We start from the raw sequence: 18,217 nt of genomic DNA, 5'->3' as shown, positions 1-18,217 counted from the left end.
AACAACACCCACTGCTGTGATCTGTCTTTTGCAGGTAATGCCATATTCTGGCAATAAGTAATTAGAAATATGTAATCACTTCCCATCCCAGGTTAGGATCTGCCCCTAACCTGAAGCATGTATTGAGCTTACAGCTTTATAAGTTTGCCCACCATGTGCCCTAGAGAGGCACTGAAAGGAAAATGAATGCTCTCCTATGAAATAGCCCTTCCTCCCTCCCTCCCACCCCAGCCAGAATGGAACTAGCACTGGAACTGAATTCTAAAACATCTGAGAGAAGCCTGATTGAATCTGATCCTAGATACTCCCTGGACATATGCAGCAAACAGAATGAACCAATGCCTATGTTGGGGCAGGATGGTGGCACAGTAGATAAGGTGACTGGTGTGGAAGCTCTGAGTTCAAATCCAACTTCAGGCACTTAGTAAATGTGTGACTTTGGGCAAGACACTTTACCTCTGTTGACCTTGGTTGCCTCAACTATAAAATGGAATAATAGCACCTATTTTCTAGGGTTCTTATGAGAAACAAATGAGATAATATTTAAAAAGTACTTAGCACAGTGCCTGACATGTAGTAGGTGATATATAAATGCTATTATTATTATTATTATTATCATCATCATCATCATCCATCTATCCTGTGTTGCCATGGTGCTTATTAAGTAGAATTTCTATTAATTTCTATATTTTTATTAATTATTAAATCCAATATTAAATTAATATTTCTATTTACTCTCTGGAGTAGAATTTCACTAACAGCAAGGGTAAGACTGAGATGTCTAACAAAAAGCTTCAAAAGAGCCCGGGAAACGCCTTATATAAATCTTGATACCCCTAGCAATTTCAACTCAGATTGTAAGAGTTGACTCATCTTGTTTTCTTTTGGCACAATCCTGGCTTCCTCTTCCTCAGATAAAAGGCAAAAGGAGGTTCAGCAGCATTTGGTGACATCAAACAGTGGTTACCCAAGAACATTCTGATGAGTTTAGTGTGAATAAATTAAAAACAGACGGATGGACTCTGCAATCCAGACGTAGGTTTTTTAAATCCAGGGGAAATGTGTTGGGAGCAAAATGCATTAGGTCTGGGGACCAAGCTGCAAACTTCCCTTAGAAGTGCCCCCAGGTCCCAAGCCTTGTGTAAAGATGTGGTAGTCTTCAGGAGGTAGCAACAAAGCTAGAGAAAACCTGGACCTAAATGTTTCATTGACCTTGCAGAACAATACCCCAGATCTGATGTCATGTTTGAGGATGGCCCTAAAGAGCTAGGGCTCCAGGGCCAACTTTGGTCCTTCTGTACCCAGTCATAACTTATGAGGCTTGGAATGTTTTTAATCCTAAGGAACTCTGGCTTCTGTGGCCTGGACCACAGGAGCAGTTTCTTCTGGCTCTGCTACCACCTTGAGGTTGTTTGGCTTCTGACTATCTATTTGCCTTATCTTACTCATTTAGAAAATGGGTTCATCCATGGACTATAGGACTGCCTAATGCTTAGTGAATATTTACAAAGTACTTCAGAACTTTAGGGTGAAATTATATAAAAGCAAAGCTCCTGGAACCTAGTAAGAATTGTTTATGAAGTAGAATTCCATCTAGGGAGTATTATTCTGACCCTGAATATCCGCTTCCCCACTGTCATTCTTATCCCTGCCTCCCCAATTTTCATTTAGGACCCCTAATAGTAATACAGGATCATAGATTTATATCTGCAAGAAAAATTAGAGGTCATAGAATTCAACTCTCTCATTTTACAGAAGAGTAAACTAAGGCCCTAGGACATTAAAATAACTTACCTAAGGGCACAAGTTGCAAGTGGCAGGTCTGGGATTTAAACCCAGTTCTTCTGACTCTTTCCATTGTGCCCCTGCTATCTGATGATGTTCATCTAGGTATCACACATAGGAGAGAGATGCATGGAAAGCCTTTGGGTTTCTAGTCCATGTGCTTCCTGCTCCGCAACACTGATGGGGTTGTCCATTTGAAAGCCAATATGAGTAGAAAAACAAAAAAAACTTACCCAGTCCAAAGCCAAGACAGAAGCTATCCATATTTTCCTTCAGGAGCACCTGGTCCAGGTACAGGCAAACAGACGGCATGAGAAGGTCCCTTGACTTGGAGTTGGGGTGGGGGGTGGGGGAGAGAGGAGGAGAGGAGAGAGGAGGGACTATTTGGGTGGGAGGGAGGGAAGGAGGGAGATGATCTTCAGAAAGACAGAAGAAAGGAAGGAGAGCAAAATCACCCCACTGATTTGTTTTAGTTTTCAAAGGTGTTGTTTTAACAAGCAGAGAGAAGAAGGAAAGGGGGAAAAAATGAAGACATGACAGAGAGATTTAGCTAGGATTTTGTTCCGAAATTCCCAATTCCCAGATCACATGTTGGGCACTCTCTCCTCCCCTGAACTGAAGCCCAGTCCAGTCCAACCAGACTCCTGTTCCAAAAGGAGACAGGGGAGGTAGGAGGAGAGAAATTTTAAAGGAAAATTACAGCAATTGAGTTAGAAAGCCCAAGTTTCTCCTTAAATATCATTCATGAGACACTACCATAGTAACTTAAATAAACAGACATAAAATAGGTATATAAAAAGTCCACTGAAATGAATTTTAAATGAGTAATTCTCAGGCATTGGAAAGATGGGAACACACCCTCTCTGTACTTGGGCTAAAACCAGGAGTCAAAACCTAGCGGAAAACCATCTGTAAGCAGTACCAGTTAAACCAGGACATCTCTGGCTTCTTCTTAGCAAATGGGGAATCTTGATTTTTGCTGGGGGAGGAGAACACAGCCTGCCATTTTGTCTAAATTAGAACATAGAAATCAGAGTCTTCAGCAACCTTTATTATAGGGCCTTTTTTTCAGGTGTCACCTCCTTGTGGAGCCAACTGAGTGGAGCATCCAATGCCTCCATTTTCGAAATGGTCAAATGGAGAAAAAAAAAGCCAGATGAATGGTTCTTCTTTAGGCTATGTAGCAAGCCAGAAGCAATATCGAAATCTAAACTCATATCTCCTTATTCGAGTAGTCCAAAACATCTATGTGCCTGGAAAAGGATGAAATCTTTTCTCCTGTTCCACCCTCTCCCCATGCTTGTGATGTTAATAGCATAATGCAATGTTAGAAATCAAGGGGAACTTAGAACACAGAACATAGAATGTCACAGCATGGAAGGACCTTGGAAGGTGGAATGTCAGAACTGGAACTATCCTTAGATGATCGTTTAAATTTTTTATTCCTTTAATAACAAATTTCCACATAAGTTTCTCAAAGTTATGGGATCCATATTGTCTCTCTCTCTTCTTCCCCACCCCCAGAGCTGACAAACAATTAATTCAGTCTGGGTTCTACATATAAGGAATGGTCCTTAGAGATCTATTCCAACATCTTCATTTTATAGATAAGGGAACTGAGGCTCAGAGCAGTGAATTACCCAGTCATAGTGACTTGGGTGCCAAACTGGAACAGGAACCCGGTTCTTAGGACACTGCATATTAGAACAAAGAATACCCTTGTCAGAAGAAATCTTAAAAGAAGGTTGAAACAAGAGAGGAAAGAATTAAGCATCCATTTGGATAAGGGGGTCAGTATAGTTCCCCTAAAAATCAGAGCACATATATGGCCAAAGGAATAGCAGAATAGCAGAAAACCATTTGCCATCTGGGGCAGCCAGATGGTACAGTAGATGGAGAGCCAGGCCTGGAACCAGGAAGAGTAATCTTCCTAAGTTCAAATCTGGTCTCAGGCACTTACTAGATATGTGACCCTAGGCAAGTCACTTCATTCTGTATGCCTCAGTTTTCTCATCTGTAAAATGAGTTGGAGAAGAAAATGGCAAACCACTCCAGTGGGGTCACAAAGAGTTGGGCATAACTGAAAAAGGACTGAACAACTATAATTTGTTATCTGGCTTGGGTTGATGGTGCATCTCAGTGGGGTTGAGAGCAGAGTATGAAAAGGGCATGTGCTTTATGTATGTATAGATGTGTATATGTGTATGTATTTTCTTTTGTCTTGGAAGGAATGGGCGAGATTTTTAATTGCACTGCTGCCAACAACAAGAAGAACTTTGCTTGGTGGAAATTCTTCCAGGCCAATACTGAGCCAATTCTCCTGGGGCCTGCTTGAGAAATGGAGTTCCCTGCCATTTGGCTCCAAGGGGAGCTCTATGAGTGGCCAATATGGAAACCGACTGTATTGCATGAAAGAGACAGCCATTTTATGAGTCTAGGAACCGAATTAGTCCAATTAAGTAGCAATGCTTTGGGAAGAGGGAAGGCCATCTCATTCCTACTCCACCCTTCTCCTCTGGCATAGAAAACTGTGGAAAACACAGTAACCTAAGGATGTGTAGCAAGAGAGAGGGAGACATGTCCAAGAAGAGCAGAGGAAAGATAAATGAGGGAACTGCTTCTCATACCACCTCTCCAAATTTTGTTGCTCATTCAAATTTCTGCTCCTCCAGGAAGCAAAGAGACAGAGTTGGTGTGGTTGGAAAGAGACTGGCCTCAGAATGAAAGATCTTGGTTTCATAGCCTGGCTTTGATGCTTACCAGTTATGGCAAGCTATTTTGCCTCGATGCTCTGTCTTCATTTCTTGATCTCTAAGATGGGGATAGTAAGAATGCTCACACTACTGACCATTCAGGGTTATTGTGAGGATTTGGCTTTATAAACCTTATCATGTTGAAGAAACATCAATTGCTATTCACTTGTAGTAAATATTAATAATAATATAAATAGTATTTCATATTATTCAAGGAACTTCAGAGATCATTTTAAGGTCTCTTAATATTTTGAAGGTCTTAGTTTCTCTTTTCTATTAAATAAAGAGACTGGACTAGACCAAAGATTCTTAATTTGGAGTTTTCCAGGGACCCCCAATGAGTTCCTAGATTTCACAAGGTCTGTGAATTTAGATGGGAAAAAATACATCTTTATTTTCACAAAACTCCATCTGAAATTTGAAATTTCCTTGAATTATGGACTTAAAATTATTCTGAGAAAGGATTTCTTAGGGTTCACTAGAGTGACAGAGGAATCCATGGCACCCAAAGGATTAAGAACCCCTGGACTAGAGGGTCCCCTTTAAGTATAAATCCTCTTATTTTCTACTCTAAGGGGACAATGACTACCATCAGGGCTCATTCAGGGGAGTTACTACTTGTCAGTTCAAATGGTAACTATTTCAAGAAGCTTTCCTTAATCTCCTTACCAACCTTCCTCCTCCCTCCACCCCCAATCCATACTCTAGGAGTAATCTCCAAAAGCACAGTTAGAAAGAAGGAAACAAGCATTTATGAAGGGCCAGACCCCATGTCAAGTGCTTTATAAATATTATATCATTTGATCCTTACAACTTTGATATTACTATCCCCATTTTATAGTTAAGGAAACTGAGGCAAAAAAAAGTTTAAGTGACTCATCCAGGATCACACAGTTAGTAAATGTCTAAAACTGGATTTGAACTCAAATCTTTCAGACCATCATTCTATCCACAGTACTACCTAGCTACCTCTAGCTCTGACCATGTCATTTCCCTGCTGGAAAAGCTATAGCAGCTCTTTATTATCTCTGGATAAAACACAAATTCTTCTTTGGCATTAAAAGCCCATCACAATCTGGCTCCAGATTACCTTTCCAGGATTACTATACATTATTCCGTTTCATATACGCTATGGTCTGACAGGACTGATCTCCTTGCCAGCCCTCAGATTCAGCATTCTACACACTTCCACGATTTTGTAGGCCTTCTTCATCTCCAGCTCTTAGAATCCTGAGCTTCCTTTAAAGCTCAGGTAAAGCACTCCGGGCTTCATGAGACGGTGGCTGATTCTACCAGCCACAAAAATCACTTAGCATACATTTGGCATTTATCTGTGGACATGTTTCCTCTGGTGGAACATGAGCTCCTGTGGGGCAGAGATTATTTCATTTTTGTCTTTGATTCCTCTGGCACATTCAATTCATTGACTGATTTGATGTTTTCCAACAAAGATGTTAAATCCTGGGGCCCACAGGCAGTGGTAAACCACTTGAAACTCCTAATCCCAAAACAAGGCATGGTGCGGCCCTTTGTCCAGAAGGCTAAGATGTACTTCAAAGAGACACAAGACTTAGAGAGTAGGACTATAAACCAATAAATGAGTTCTGGGGGGGAGGGGAAGATTCACGTGCAATTTTTCATTTGTCCTATAGTACTTACTGTCTATATTTATATGCATACATCACAGACTAGCAAATGCTCCATTTATCTGAATCTCCATCTGATAAGAGACAGAGAGTAGGAACCACATCTTATCTGTCTTTCAATCTCCTTCCCAGTGTCAATCAACAAATGTCTGGAGAAGCATGATTGCTTCTCCAGACATTTGTTGATGGATGAATTTTAGAAATGGAAAATGTTAGAATTAGAATGGAACTTAAAGATAATTCGGTCCAAACCCTACGTTTTATGGCAGGAGAAACCAAGGCCCAGAAAGGGCCCAAAGGTATCAAGGATGTAGTCGATGGGAGGGCGTGATGGGAGCCTGTTCAGTCAGAAGTGGGGGACTCTGCTTGAGTCTCACCAGTTCCAGTTTAAGTTGTGGGGGGAGGGAGACCAGCAAAGTCATGAGCCAGCCAAGGCTGGAGATGGCCTTTTGGGAGTCTGAGGCTTGCCACTAGCTAAAGGGAAGCCCCAATGAGAAGAAATTTTAAAGACATGTTAGAAGGAGGGAGGTCTCAGTTTCCGGAGACTTTCCTCATCACAGATCTTTTGCCAGCTGATTGTGGGCAGGGAATCTTCAAGAAGTAGTCATTTTTCTGAGATGTGGCAACATTCCTAGATGTTGAAGGGAGTCAGGGAAGGAGTTGGCTGTAAGCCTCCCATTTGAGCACTGAAGTTTGACCTACATTCTTAGAGGGTAGTCACTGCAAATATGTCTGTACCATGGACTGGGTGCCCACCACACTGGATGAACAGATCTGTCTTAGATGTTGGGAGATGCCATATGAGTTCAGGAACCTAGTCTACCTATGCTCATCCAGCTTAAAAACCACTCTCAATGCATAAATGAAATACAAAGATGAGCAGAAATTGAAAGAGCTTTCAACCAAATTCCAGGAGGCATCAAGGATGTAGTGGGAGTCAGGAATTAGTAGAGTAGGAGACCAAATCTGACTTCAGACACTTCCCAGCTGTGTGACCCTGGGCGAATCACTTAACCCCCATTGCCTAGCCCTTACCACTCTTCTGTCTTAGAACCAATACACAGGATTGATTCTAAGACCAAAGGTAAGGGGTTTAATTTTTTTTTTTTAAGAGCAAGGGACAAAACTTGCCTTTTGATTTGAAAAACTCATTGATCCAGGTCAGTTGTAAAATTAGAACTCTAAATTAGAAACAGAATGGAATGGATCCCATTAGAGACAGTGGGATTTAGAGCTGTAGCTTGCATTTTTTTGCCCCTGGGGCAAATGGCCATTATACCCAAATCAACGTTTTTAATTGGAAGGGGAGAGATCCCAATACACTGTCCTGTGGGTGTCAGAGGTACAAAAACCCCAGGATATTTTGAGGCAACTACTGGGGAGAAAGGTTGGAGAGAATAGGTTGTCACAGGGGAGTTTGCCTGGGATATTTTAATACATCACAATTGGTAACTAGGAAGTGAATTCTCATTTCTATATTCTTGAAGGAGCAAAAGTTCTGTAAATGTGGTGCCCTGGGGCAAGGCTCCAGTCACCCTGCTCAACTTCCAGTTCTGTTAGCTTCTGCCTGACTGGAGGAATTCAAGCAAAAGTTGGGTGACCACTTGTTAGATAAGTCAGAGGGAATGCTTGTTCAGAAATGGATTGGGTCTAAATGGTTTTTAAGGAACCTTCCAATGCTGAAATTGGCTGGTTCTTTGCCAAGACGAATGGTTGAAGAAGTACAGTGCTTTGTAAATTCCACCCCACCCCCAAAACAGAAATAACAACAAAAAGTTCCAAAACTTTCCGTTCTAATAGATGTAGAAAGGTCACAGATAGGCACAGAATTCATGAACAATAGTCATAGAACCAAAGTAGAATATTAAGTTCCTTGAGGGCAAAGGTTGTCTCTTTTCCGTTGTATTCCTAGAACCTAGAACAGTGCCTTGTACATTTTTTTAACCTACTCTAACTCACCCTTCAGTATGATAAAGTAACCCCTAAGATGTCAGTGGTTGACCATGACTTTATATGCTCTCTCTGGCATTATCATAGGAACCTTCTTAGACTTCATGCAAAGACAGACTGGGAAGGGTAATGGATGAGATTATTAAAGATGGAGTATTTTGTTCTAGGCTCATTAATTTCATTGGTGTCAGAACTCCCAGGAAGGAAAGTCCTTCTCCCAATACCAACTGGCAACTACTCTGCCAACTGAAATCTTAGCGAGTTGTCCAAACATCAAATGGTTAAGTTCTTGATCATAAATGAAGAGTCGACATGGGTCAGAGGCAGGACTTGCACACAGGTGGCCTAACTCCAAGTCCATCTCACTGTCCACTAAGCGACTTTGCCATTTGTAGATTTCTCAGTCAGTCAAGAATGTATTCAACACCAACAATGTGCCCAGCACTTTGCTCAACACTGAGGATACAAAAAAAGGCAAAGCACAATCCTTGTCCTTAAAAACTTCACATTCCAATTAGGGAGACAGCATGCAAAAAGCTACACATACAAGATAATGAAAGTGGATGGAAGATCATCTCAAAGGAAAGTCACTAGCAGGGTGGCAATGAAGGGGACCAAAAAAGGCTCCCTACAGAAGAAAGCAGGGAAGCCAGGAGGCAGAGGTGAGGAAGGAAAGCATACCACACATGAGGAAAAGGCAGGCAGCTGGGAGATGGAATGTCATGATTGAGGAACCGCAAGGAGGTAGATGATTTTCCATTATAAATATGTAGAGGGGGGGTAAAATAAATAAAGATCGTAAGCTCTTTAAAGGCAAGAACAGACTTTTTAATTAATTGTATCCCCAGCATGTATTGAAATGGATTTGTATACTTATATATGTGAATATATTGTCTTCCCTAATAGATGTAAACTCCTTAGGAGCAGGGATTGCTTTGTTCTTTGCCTTATACATAGCAATATAAGCTTTCCCATTTAAAGTTATCTTTCAACGATCCTGTTTACCTTTTAGGAACGGATTTATATTTCCTGATTTATTGGAATCCTAATTTAGGAACTGATTTATGTTTTCCTCCTTAAAATGTAATTTCTTTGGGGGTAATAGGGAGAGAGAAAGGAGGGAAAGGATGGAGGGAGGGGGAGAAGAGGGAGGAATAAAAAGAATCACCTTTTCCCAAAGGAAGGAAGAAAGAAGGGAAGGAAAGAAGGAAGCAAGGAAGGAAGAGAAAGAGGAAGGGGGGAAGAGGAACAAGAATCACCATTTCTTCATGGAAGGTAAGAAAAAAATGAAATAAGGGAAGGAAAGAAGAAAAAAGGAAGGAATAGAGAGCTGGAGGGAGAGAGGAAGAAAAAGGATCCCCATTTCCTCAAATCTCAGATGATGAAACAAATACCAAAAGGCAGTTATGACTTCATATCCTTATTGTGGAACTACCCTTCCCCAGCAGACTATGGTCTCTCTCTGTCTCTACCAAGTCTAACTTCTTTTGTTCTATATCCTCAATATGATAGAGGAGCCCCTAAGGTGTCAATAGTTGATAATGATTTATTTTGCTATCTCTGACATTATCAAAGGAACGTTCTAAGACTTCCATGCAAGGACAGACCAGGCCTTTGGTCAAAGAAGGCCAGGACAGGGTAATGGAAGAGATTGTTGAGGGTGGAGTAAGTCTATACTTCTCCCAAGTGAGAATGAAGAGGTACATGTGTTCCTAACATGTGACTTTTCTCCTATTTCTTTATGGAAGGTAAGACTGTTGGCACTCTGGTTTTTTTTTTCCTTTTTCCCCATGAGAGGGACAGCAAATGGAAAGTACTTGTTAATGTGTGGGAGGGGGAAATGGAATAATTTGAGACCTGTTATAAACCTTAAAGTCTCTGGGTTTCTTAGTGCCCAGAGGGGAAGAAAAGAAACCCCTCTGTTAGAGAAGCCAGGAACTGGCTCCATTTGGCATTGGGCAGTGCTTTGGGAACACCAACCATTTCACAGACAAAGTCCTGTCTTTTGTCTTAGGATAGACTTCCTTGAACCAGTGAGAATGCCGACATCATACCCTGGGCCTGCCAAAGGTGGAGTGGGGTGGAGAAAGAGAATTAGTGGGAGCAAATGTCACCAGACTTTCCATTTTCTTGGAGGATGTTTGCAAAACAAAACCCACACATCAGAATGGGCCCTGGACAAAAGTGGTAAAGGAGACAGAAAAGTGGATAATAACACTGGATTTAGAGTCAGAGAATCTGAGTTCAAATCCAGACATTCATATATATGGTCTCAGGGAGGTTAATGATCTCTGGGTCTCAGTTTCTTCATCTGTTAAATGAAGGAGTCAGAGAAAGGAAGCATCTTGTTCAAGGTCACACTGCTAACTATTAGTAGAGTCAGTACTGGGACCCAGGTCTCCTGACTCCTGAGTAAGGGTTCTTTCTACTATCCTATGACTTGATTAAAGCTAAAGTTGTGATCCTCTCCCAGGAGTGTCTGCATTTTAACTGTAGACACTAGAGGACCAAAACACCTTCAGGACCCAAATGAAAGAGACCCTGATGAGAGAATTTCAGATATCTTGACATCTGATAAAACATAAAATAATTTGAGGCCAAAGACCAATGGGTCCTACACTGTGTAAGCAGATGCCTCCTTTCACTACAAAGAAAGCTGGTCTTGCTGTTGCCTTTGCAAAGTTCAGGCTCTTTCTGTAGGATACATAGCACATGGAAATATCCCTGTATATATGTAAAGTCTAGTGGTCATGCTGACTCGAGGCAGGCACTGTCTATTCATCTTTCAAAAGCTTTACAAGGTCAGTCCTTAGAAGCATCCACCAAGAAGCCAGACTGCTCTTACTAGGTGCTAAAAGCAGCTAGGGAGCAGAATTAAAATTCTCTCTGGTAACACTCTTATTCATGGATTTCAGGATTGGTCAAGGCAACCTGAGGATGAAGGACAAACTCAAGGGTATCTGTCAGACTGGGTCATATTTCCTGATTCCAGCCCCCTGAAGGCTCTACTTGCTTAGCAGGAGCAATAAACCACAAAAGACTGTGAGGCAAAGAGGGCAGAGTGAAAGAAAAACCCTCATCCTCTCCCAGCTTGAGTTAGGAGGTCAGAGTCTGCCCTAGGAAAGTTTAAAAAGGAGAAAAAGATTCTCTTTGAAAAATGAGGGAGGGGACAGTTAGGTAGCTCAGTGAATTAAGAACCAGTCCTAGAGTTGGGAGGCCCTTGATTCATATTTGACCTCAGATACTTCCTACCTGTATGATCCTGGCAAGCCCATGTAACCCCCATCGCCTAGTCCTTACTGTTCCTCTGCAATACACAATATTGATCCTAAGATGGAAGGGAAGGGAGGGAGGGAGGGAAGGAAGGAAGGAAGGAAGGAAGGAAGGAAGGAAGGAAGGAAGGAAGGAAGGAAGGAAGGAAGGAAGGAAGGAAGGAAGGAAGGAAGGAAGGAAGGAAGGAAGGAAGGAAGGAAAGAAGGAAGGAAAGAAGGAAGGAAGGAAGGAAGGAAGGAAGGAAGGAAGGAAGGAAGGAAGGAAGGAAGGAAGGAAGGAAGGAAGGAAGGAAGGAAAGAAGGAAGGAAGGAAGGAAGGAAGGAAGGAAGGAAGGAAGGAAGGAAGGAAGGAAGGAAGGAAGGAAGGAAGTTGATGTAGAAAGCACTATTATAACTACATAGTGTAATGAAAAGAGTCCTCAATGGGGAGAAAGTAAGGATATCAGGCTGCCACCTTCTATCCATGAGACCTCAGACAAAGTTACACAATAGAATTTGATTTCCTTCATCTTAAAATGGTATAATAATAGCTGCCCGGTGTCTACCTTACAGGATTATTGTGAGGATCAGAGGACAGAATGAAGGTGAAAAAGATTTGCCCACATGTAAGAGATTCATAAAAGTTATACTCAAATCAATCTTTGATGCACTCCAATGATGCAGATTTTAACTTATGCATGCCTGTCTATCCTGGATGACTTGTATCCAATAAATCCTCCAAATTTGCTAAAAGGAATCCATCCAGCACACTAGAGGTCTTTTTTAATTTCTCCTGCCATTGAGAAGCTGTCCATTTGTCATCCCTTACCCTTACCATATGAATAGCCTTCCAGCTCTTCAAATCGTGGGCTTCCCAGAAAGGGCAGGTGAAAACAATTTGTTTTAATGGCCATGAAGGCACTGAAGCAAACTCTATGGAGACCCTAGAGCTTGGTCAGACATCCAGAACTTGAAGGTCAGCCATTGCACCTGGGCCATTGCCAATTGTCCTGACTTTCATCTTGCCTCTGAACTTTAGTGACTTTAGAAGAGTGAAGCTGAAGACTTTGTGCAACTCTGCCTCACTTAAAACCAGTTCACTCCAAGTCAAGAAATCATCTTGTAATGTCATTGGTTCTCTCTGAAAAGGAAGGACAAACAACAATATTTCCCAGATGATATCTTTTTTCTTGTTATTCAAAAATCATCATTGATCATACGATGTAACCATTCCACCAAACTTCTCTCTATCAACTACTCTATGATATTGTTAATTTCTTTAAACTGTTTTTATAATTATTATTATTTAAGGGCTGCATGCCCCCAAATACTCCCACCAGACTATAAGTAGGACCTGAAACCCAATCTCCTCTACCCACCTTAGCAATTAATTTCTTTGGCATGGTATCTTCAGGAGTGTCTTGTTAATGTTAAACCCTTATCAATTGTGGCCATATTTTGCAGGGATTTGATGATTAAATTGCTTTTCCAATTGGACAGCTAGCTAGGAAAAAATGGAGCAAGGGATGAATGACTTTGGATGCTGAGAAGAAAAAGGGAAATGCCTTAAAGAAATGAACATTGTCCTGGAGAGAATCCTAGCAGGAGCACTGTAGTGAATCCAGGAGAGCCAGGGAAGAATCTAGAGAGAGAGAAAGAAAAAAGACAAGGAAGAATCCAAATCCTATTTGACCTAGATCTTTGATTTAGAATTGACATGGACTTCAGAAATCACCCAGTACAACCCCCTCATTTTAAGGATGAGGAAAAGTGACCTGCCTAAGTTCTATGCAAGTAGCGGAGGCAAGAATTTGAACCTAGGTCCTATGACTCCAAACACTTCCATTGCACTGCTGCCTCCCATTTCAAACTTCTTGCCCATGGCCAGTCCTAGCAAAGTGTCATTTTAAGAAATTTGTTCTCCTTTAGATGGAGAACATATTAAACAGATTGATGGCTCCTCAAAATGGACAGCCTTGTGCCCTAAAGATCAATTCTTACTTTGCACCAAATACACAAAATATGATAACAATTGCTTATTATTTATTTGCATGCTCTTCCCCCCATTTTAGAAACAATAGGTTATTCTTTCTTTCCAAAAATCTCTTCCTTGATGAGGAGTCTGGCTTATCATTATCTACCTCACAGGGTTAGTATGAGAAAAACACTTGGGAAAGTTGCATTGATGATGTAGCTATTATTATCATAAACAGGGAACGGTGTCCCTTTGAAGACTTAGAGTAGTTTGAAAAGTTGGAATAGTTTATTGCTAAAATGAAAAAGAAGAGTACTTATATACTCTTCTTATTTCACTGTTTGCTTGACACCAAGCTTTTACATGTTCTACAGACAAAAGAAATTATTCTCTGGATACATGAATTGGAAGGGGACAGTAGCTAGTGCTCTGTTTTATCATTAAATAGGTCAAATGTTTGTCTAAAAGGAAGGTCATTTATGCAAGTATATACAGTATTCATTACAAGATATTTGTTGGAAAAAAAACTGCTCATGTTTAACCTGGAGAAAAGATGAAAGGCGGACATGATAGCTGTTTTCAAGTATTTGAAAGATTTTCACATAGAGGAGGGATTAAGCTTGGTTTGTTGAGCCCCAGAAGGCAGAAGAAGCGAGAATAATGGGTACAAGATGAAAAGAGACAAATAGGGAGTAGCTAAGTGACTCAGTGGGCTGAGAGCAAGGCCTGGGCTCAAATTTGGCCTCAGACACTTCCTAGCTGTGTGACCCCTGGACGAGTCCCTTAACCCCCATTGCCTATCTCTTACCGATTTTCTGTCTTGGAACCATGGAACCATGCACAGTATTGATTCTAAGATGGAAGGTAAGGGGAAAGAAGGGAAGAGGAGAGGAAAGGAGAGGAGAGGAGAGGAGAAGAGAGAAGAGAGGAGATACTGGACAGGACAGGAGAGAAGAAAGAAAAGAGACAAGTAGAAGCTTGAAGTCAGGACAAACTTCCAATAATTAGGATTGTCAAAAAGGAGAATGGACTGCCTCAGAAGGGGTGGGTTCCCCTTCATTAAGGGTCTTTGAGCAGAGGCTGAATGACCACATGTCTGATATGTTATAGGGGGAATCCTTTAGGGTATGGATTGAATTAAATGTCTGTTGACATTTCTTCCAACTCTCAGATTCACTCAGTTTCTCTCTATTTTCTTTTAGTCTCTTATGTTGAGAATAGCACTTCCTTAGAAGCAATGAGGAAATTGCAATAAACATTTATTAAGTTCCTTCTGTGTGCAGAGAACACTATGCTGGGTACTAGTACAAAGTTTATACAGAACATAATCTTTGCCCTTGAGGATCTTACTGTCTCATAAGAGGATAAGAAAGTATCACTGGTAGGTATAATAGATTCTATTATATAAGAAGCATTTAAATAGGGCTTTATGGTATCCACCATTTTAGTTTTGGGGAGTTTTAATTGTTAGGAATTCAAAAGATGAATGAAAGAGAGAGAGACAGAGAGACAGAGACAGAGAGAGAAGGCATTCCAGATATGGGAAACAGCTTAGGTAAATGTGTAGAGGTGGGAGAATACAGAATGGGTTTTGGGGAAATATCTGTACAGTTTGGCTAGGGCATAGAGTATATGAGGGAAAGCAATTTAGCTGAAAAGGCAGGATGGAGTTAGATTGTAAAGGCCCTGAATATCTTTCAGAGGGGTTGGGACTGACAGTCTGCCCTAGTGAGTAGACATGGGAGTCAGTCTCTGGCTAAGTCTTTCTCATTATGAGAATACCTCCCAGAAAAAAAACCCCGTAAAGGTCACCCATTTCAGAAGGTCAAGGGGAAGCCCAGCAGGGTGGCCAGCCGGGAGGAGGAGATGGGCAAGAGCCTTCTGGGAAGATAAATTGGAGAGGAGACAAAATGTTCCTGCACAGCATTGTAAACAAGCCTAAAGTGTTTTGAAAGCCTCTGTCGATATAAATTACTGCGAAATAAAATGTAAGAATTGCAAAAGGAGAGCCCAGCTGTAGAAAGGCTGTTTTCCCAAACGCTGCCCTGTGCTGCCTGGGAGTTTTCAATGGAATTTGGCATATCTCAGTCTTCCCTCGGCTCCTACCCTCATCTCCTTAGCTTCCTTCTCCCTCCCACAGCTTCTGTGTGTATGCATACATATGATCTAGTCTCCTTCATCCTTTCATATTCTCTTTGAATTCAATTCAAGTTAATTTCCTTTTGATGGCTGGCTTATAGTACTCTGGATGAAAAGCAAGGAATTTAGCTCCTCTCCCCACCCCTGTTCCCACCCCAGCCTCATCCACTGGTTGTCTTGACCCAGCCTGGGGAGAAACAGACAGGGAGAGAGTTCAGAATGAGTTAATTAAGATCTGAGCAGAGAGGGTGAAGAGGAAGGTGGAGCAATGGTGGTGAACTGGAAAAAGAATATCCGAATGGAAAAAGGGAGAAGAAAGGAAACATGTGGAACCTTGGGACCAAGGCACTAGCCTAAGGACCCCAGATCACAGAACCTTGGATCTGGGAGGGACCCCAGAGCTTCTCTAGCCCAACTCGTAGGGAAAGTAAAGGTCCTCACTAGAGCGTCCTAAACGAGTGACCATATGACTTTGGCTGGAAAACTTCTTGTGTTGGGGAGCTCACTCTCTTCTAAAGCAGCCTACTGAACCATGGCACATTTTCACAGTTCTAATAGTAAGGAGATTTATTCTGTAACTTCCATCCATAGTTGCTAGTTCTGCTCTTGGAAGATCACAAGAGCAAGTCTAAGGTTTCTTCTGAAGGACAGCAACTCAATGATGGTACATGTATAACTTGGATCAAATTGCTGACAGGCTCAGAAAGGGAGGTGGGGAAGGAGGGAAGATGAATATTAAAAATTGTTATTAGATGTAATTGGAAAAATATATAAAGGACAGTAATTCTTTTTTTTTAACCCCTTACCTTCCATCTTGGAGTCAATACTGTGTATTGGTTCCAAGGCAGAAGAGTGGTAAGGGCTAGGCAATAGGGGTCAAGTGACTTGCCCAGGGTCACACAGCTGGGAAGTGTTTGAGCTCAAATTTGAACCTAGGACCTCCTGTCTCTAGGCCTGGCTCTCAAACACTGAGCCACCTAGTAATTCTGATGCTTGAAGAGAGCTACCATATTCCCCTGAAGTAATTCTCTCTTTTGGACCAAACTTTGGCATTTCCTTTATCAGAAGATTATATAAGGGGAAGCTGAGTGACTTAGTGGATTGAGAACCAGACCTAGAAATGAGAGGTCCTGGGTTCAAATTTGACTTCAGATACTTCCTAGAATACCCTGGGCAAGTCACTTAACCCCCATTGCCTAGTCTTTATTGCTCTTCTGCCTTGAAACTAATACTCAGTATCGATTCTAAGAGAGAAGGTAAGGGTTTAAAAAAAATTAGATGGCACAGTTCTGAGGTCCTTCACCATCCTAGGCACCCTCCTCCAGAGTGCTCCAGAATCAGACTTCATAAAATCAAGAAGATTTCAGTGACCAAAGTTCCTTTCTCTCCCTTAAATCTCCCCTTCGCTAAAAATGCCACGTCTAAAACAACCCTCCATTGTAATGCCCTTATATGGGGGAGCAGTAGGAAGAATCACTCCTATTCTGTCATGATTGGTTGCATTTCCCCATCCAGTTTGTGGGTAGTGACCATTCTTCCTCCTGTATCCTGTAAGAGCTGCACTCAGGATCGGAACTCAGCAAAGATTTAATTGACTAATTGGATCTGCTGGTTAAGAGATTCAAATCTCAGTCTCCTGAAATCACAGCAATTTCAGTAAAGTTAGGAGCCATCAGAGGCAGGACCTCCTGTCCATTCTGCTCAGATGACCTTGGGCAATTCATTTCACTTTACTATGTATTAGTTTGCTTCCTAGGGCTACTGCAGAGAAGCTGCTGTCCTGAAAGGGTAGTCTGAGCTTCAGAATTCCAGAATCCTCCAGGCCAGTGATTTTCACTGATCTAGACCTTATTCCTATCCGAATGGACTGTATTTTATTTTATCCTTTTGTACTAATGACAAATCATAGTCTGATAAATAGAACTTCACCAGTATTCTTCCACTCACATTTTGATTCGGGACTTTAGACTTTCAGGATAAATATCTGCAGAATTCTCAGATAACTTTCTGCACCTATTATTGACTTTGCAAAAAAACAACTTGCAAGTCCTGTGTCGTGGCTTTTAGGTGTCCAAACCTTAGAAGTCTCTTCTGTTCTTTCAAGTCTGGAGCTGGAGAGAGGCTTGTAAATAAATAAGACTGTGGAAGTTTATATGCAAAGCAAATGTTTCATGAAGTTTGAAAAAGGAGGCCAGTGCTCAGAGCTATAACTGTGCCCAAGAAATACTCTCAAAAGACAGACCAGGAAGACTCGGTAGTTCTTATGGATTAGCCCCCATAGATTTATTAACCCAAACAGAATTGATTATTGGGAGTTATTGTTGACGTGTCTAGGGTTAGAAAACATTGTGCTATATATATATTTATATTCGCACACTTTCAGTAGAAAGAAGGGTTACAGAAGACCAGGCATCCTAACTGTACTTGTAACTAACTGTAACTGTAACTCCAAAACCATGATTCCAATAGGGGTATTTTTTTAACCCTTACCTTCCGTCTTGGAGTCAATACTGTATATTGGCTCCAAGGCAGAAGAGTGGTAAGGGCTAGGCAATGGGGGTCAAGTGACTTGCCCAGGGTCACACAACTGGGAAGTGGCTGAGGCCAGATTTTAACCTAGGACCTTCTGTCTCTAGGCCTGGCTCCCAATCCACTGAGCTACCCAGCTGCCCCCCCCCCCCCAATAGGGGTATTTTTGACAGGTTGTAGCATCCTAAC

General features: G+C 41.6%; 1 protein-coding gene across 1 annotated transcript in view; it reads right to left on the bottom strand.

Annotated features, from left to right (window-relative positions):
* The window catches only part of RXRA (retinoid X receptor alpha), a 467,242-nt gene extending 464,833 nt beyond the window's left edge, over nt 1-2,409 (bottom strand). The window contains exon 1 of the mRNA XM_056812676.1: nt 2,019-2,409. Within this exon, the coding sequence (XP_056668654.1) occupies nt 2,019-2,097 (79 nt within the window). The 5' untranslated portion in view covers nt 2,098-2,409. The remainder of the gene's footprint in view (nt 1-2,018) is intronic.
* Nucleotides 2,410-18,217: the final 15,808 nt, after the last annotated feature.

This window comes from Monodelphis domestica, chromosome 1, assembly GCF_027887165.1.
Source record: "Monodelphis domestica isolate mMonDom1 chromosome 1, mMonDom1.pri, whole genome shotgun sequence".
Taxonomy (NCBI): domain Eukaryota; kingdom Metazoa; phylum Chordata; class Mammalia; order Didelphimorphia; family Didelphidae; genus Monodelphis; species Monodelphis domestica.
This window is presented reverse-complemented; position numbering and strand designations above follow the sequence as displayed.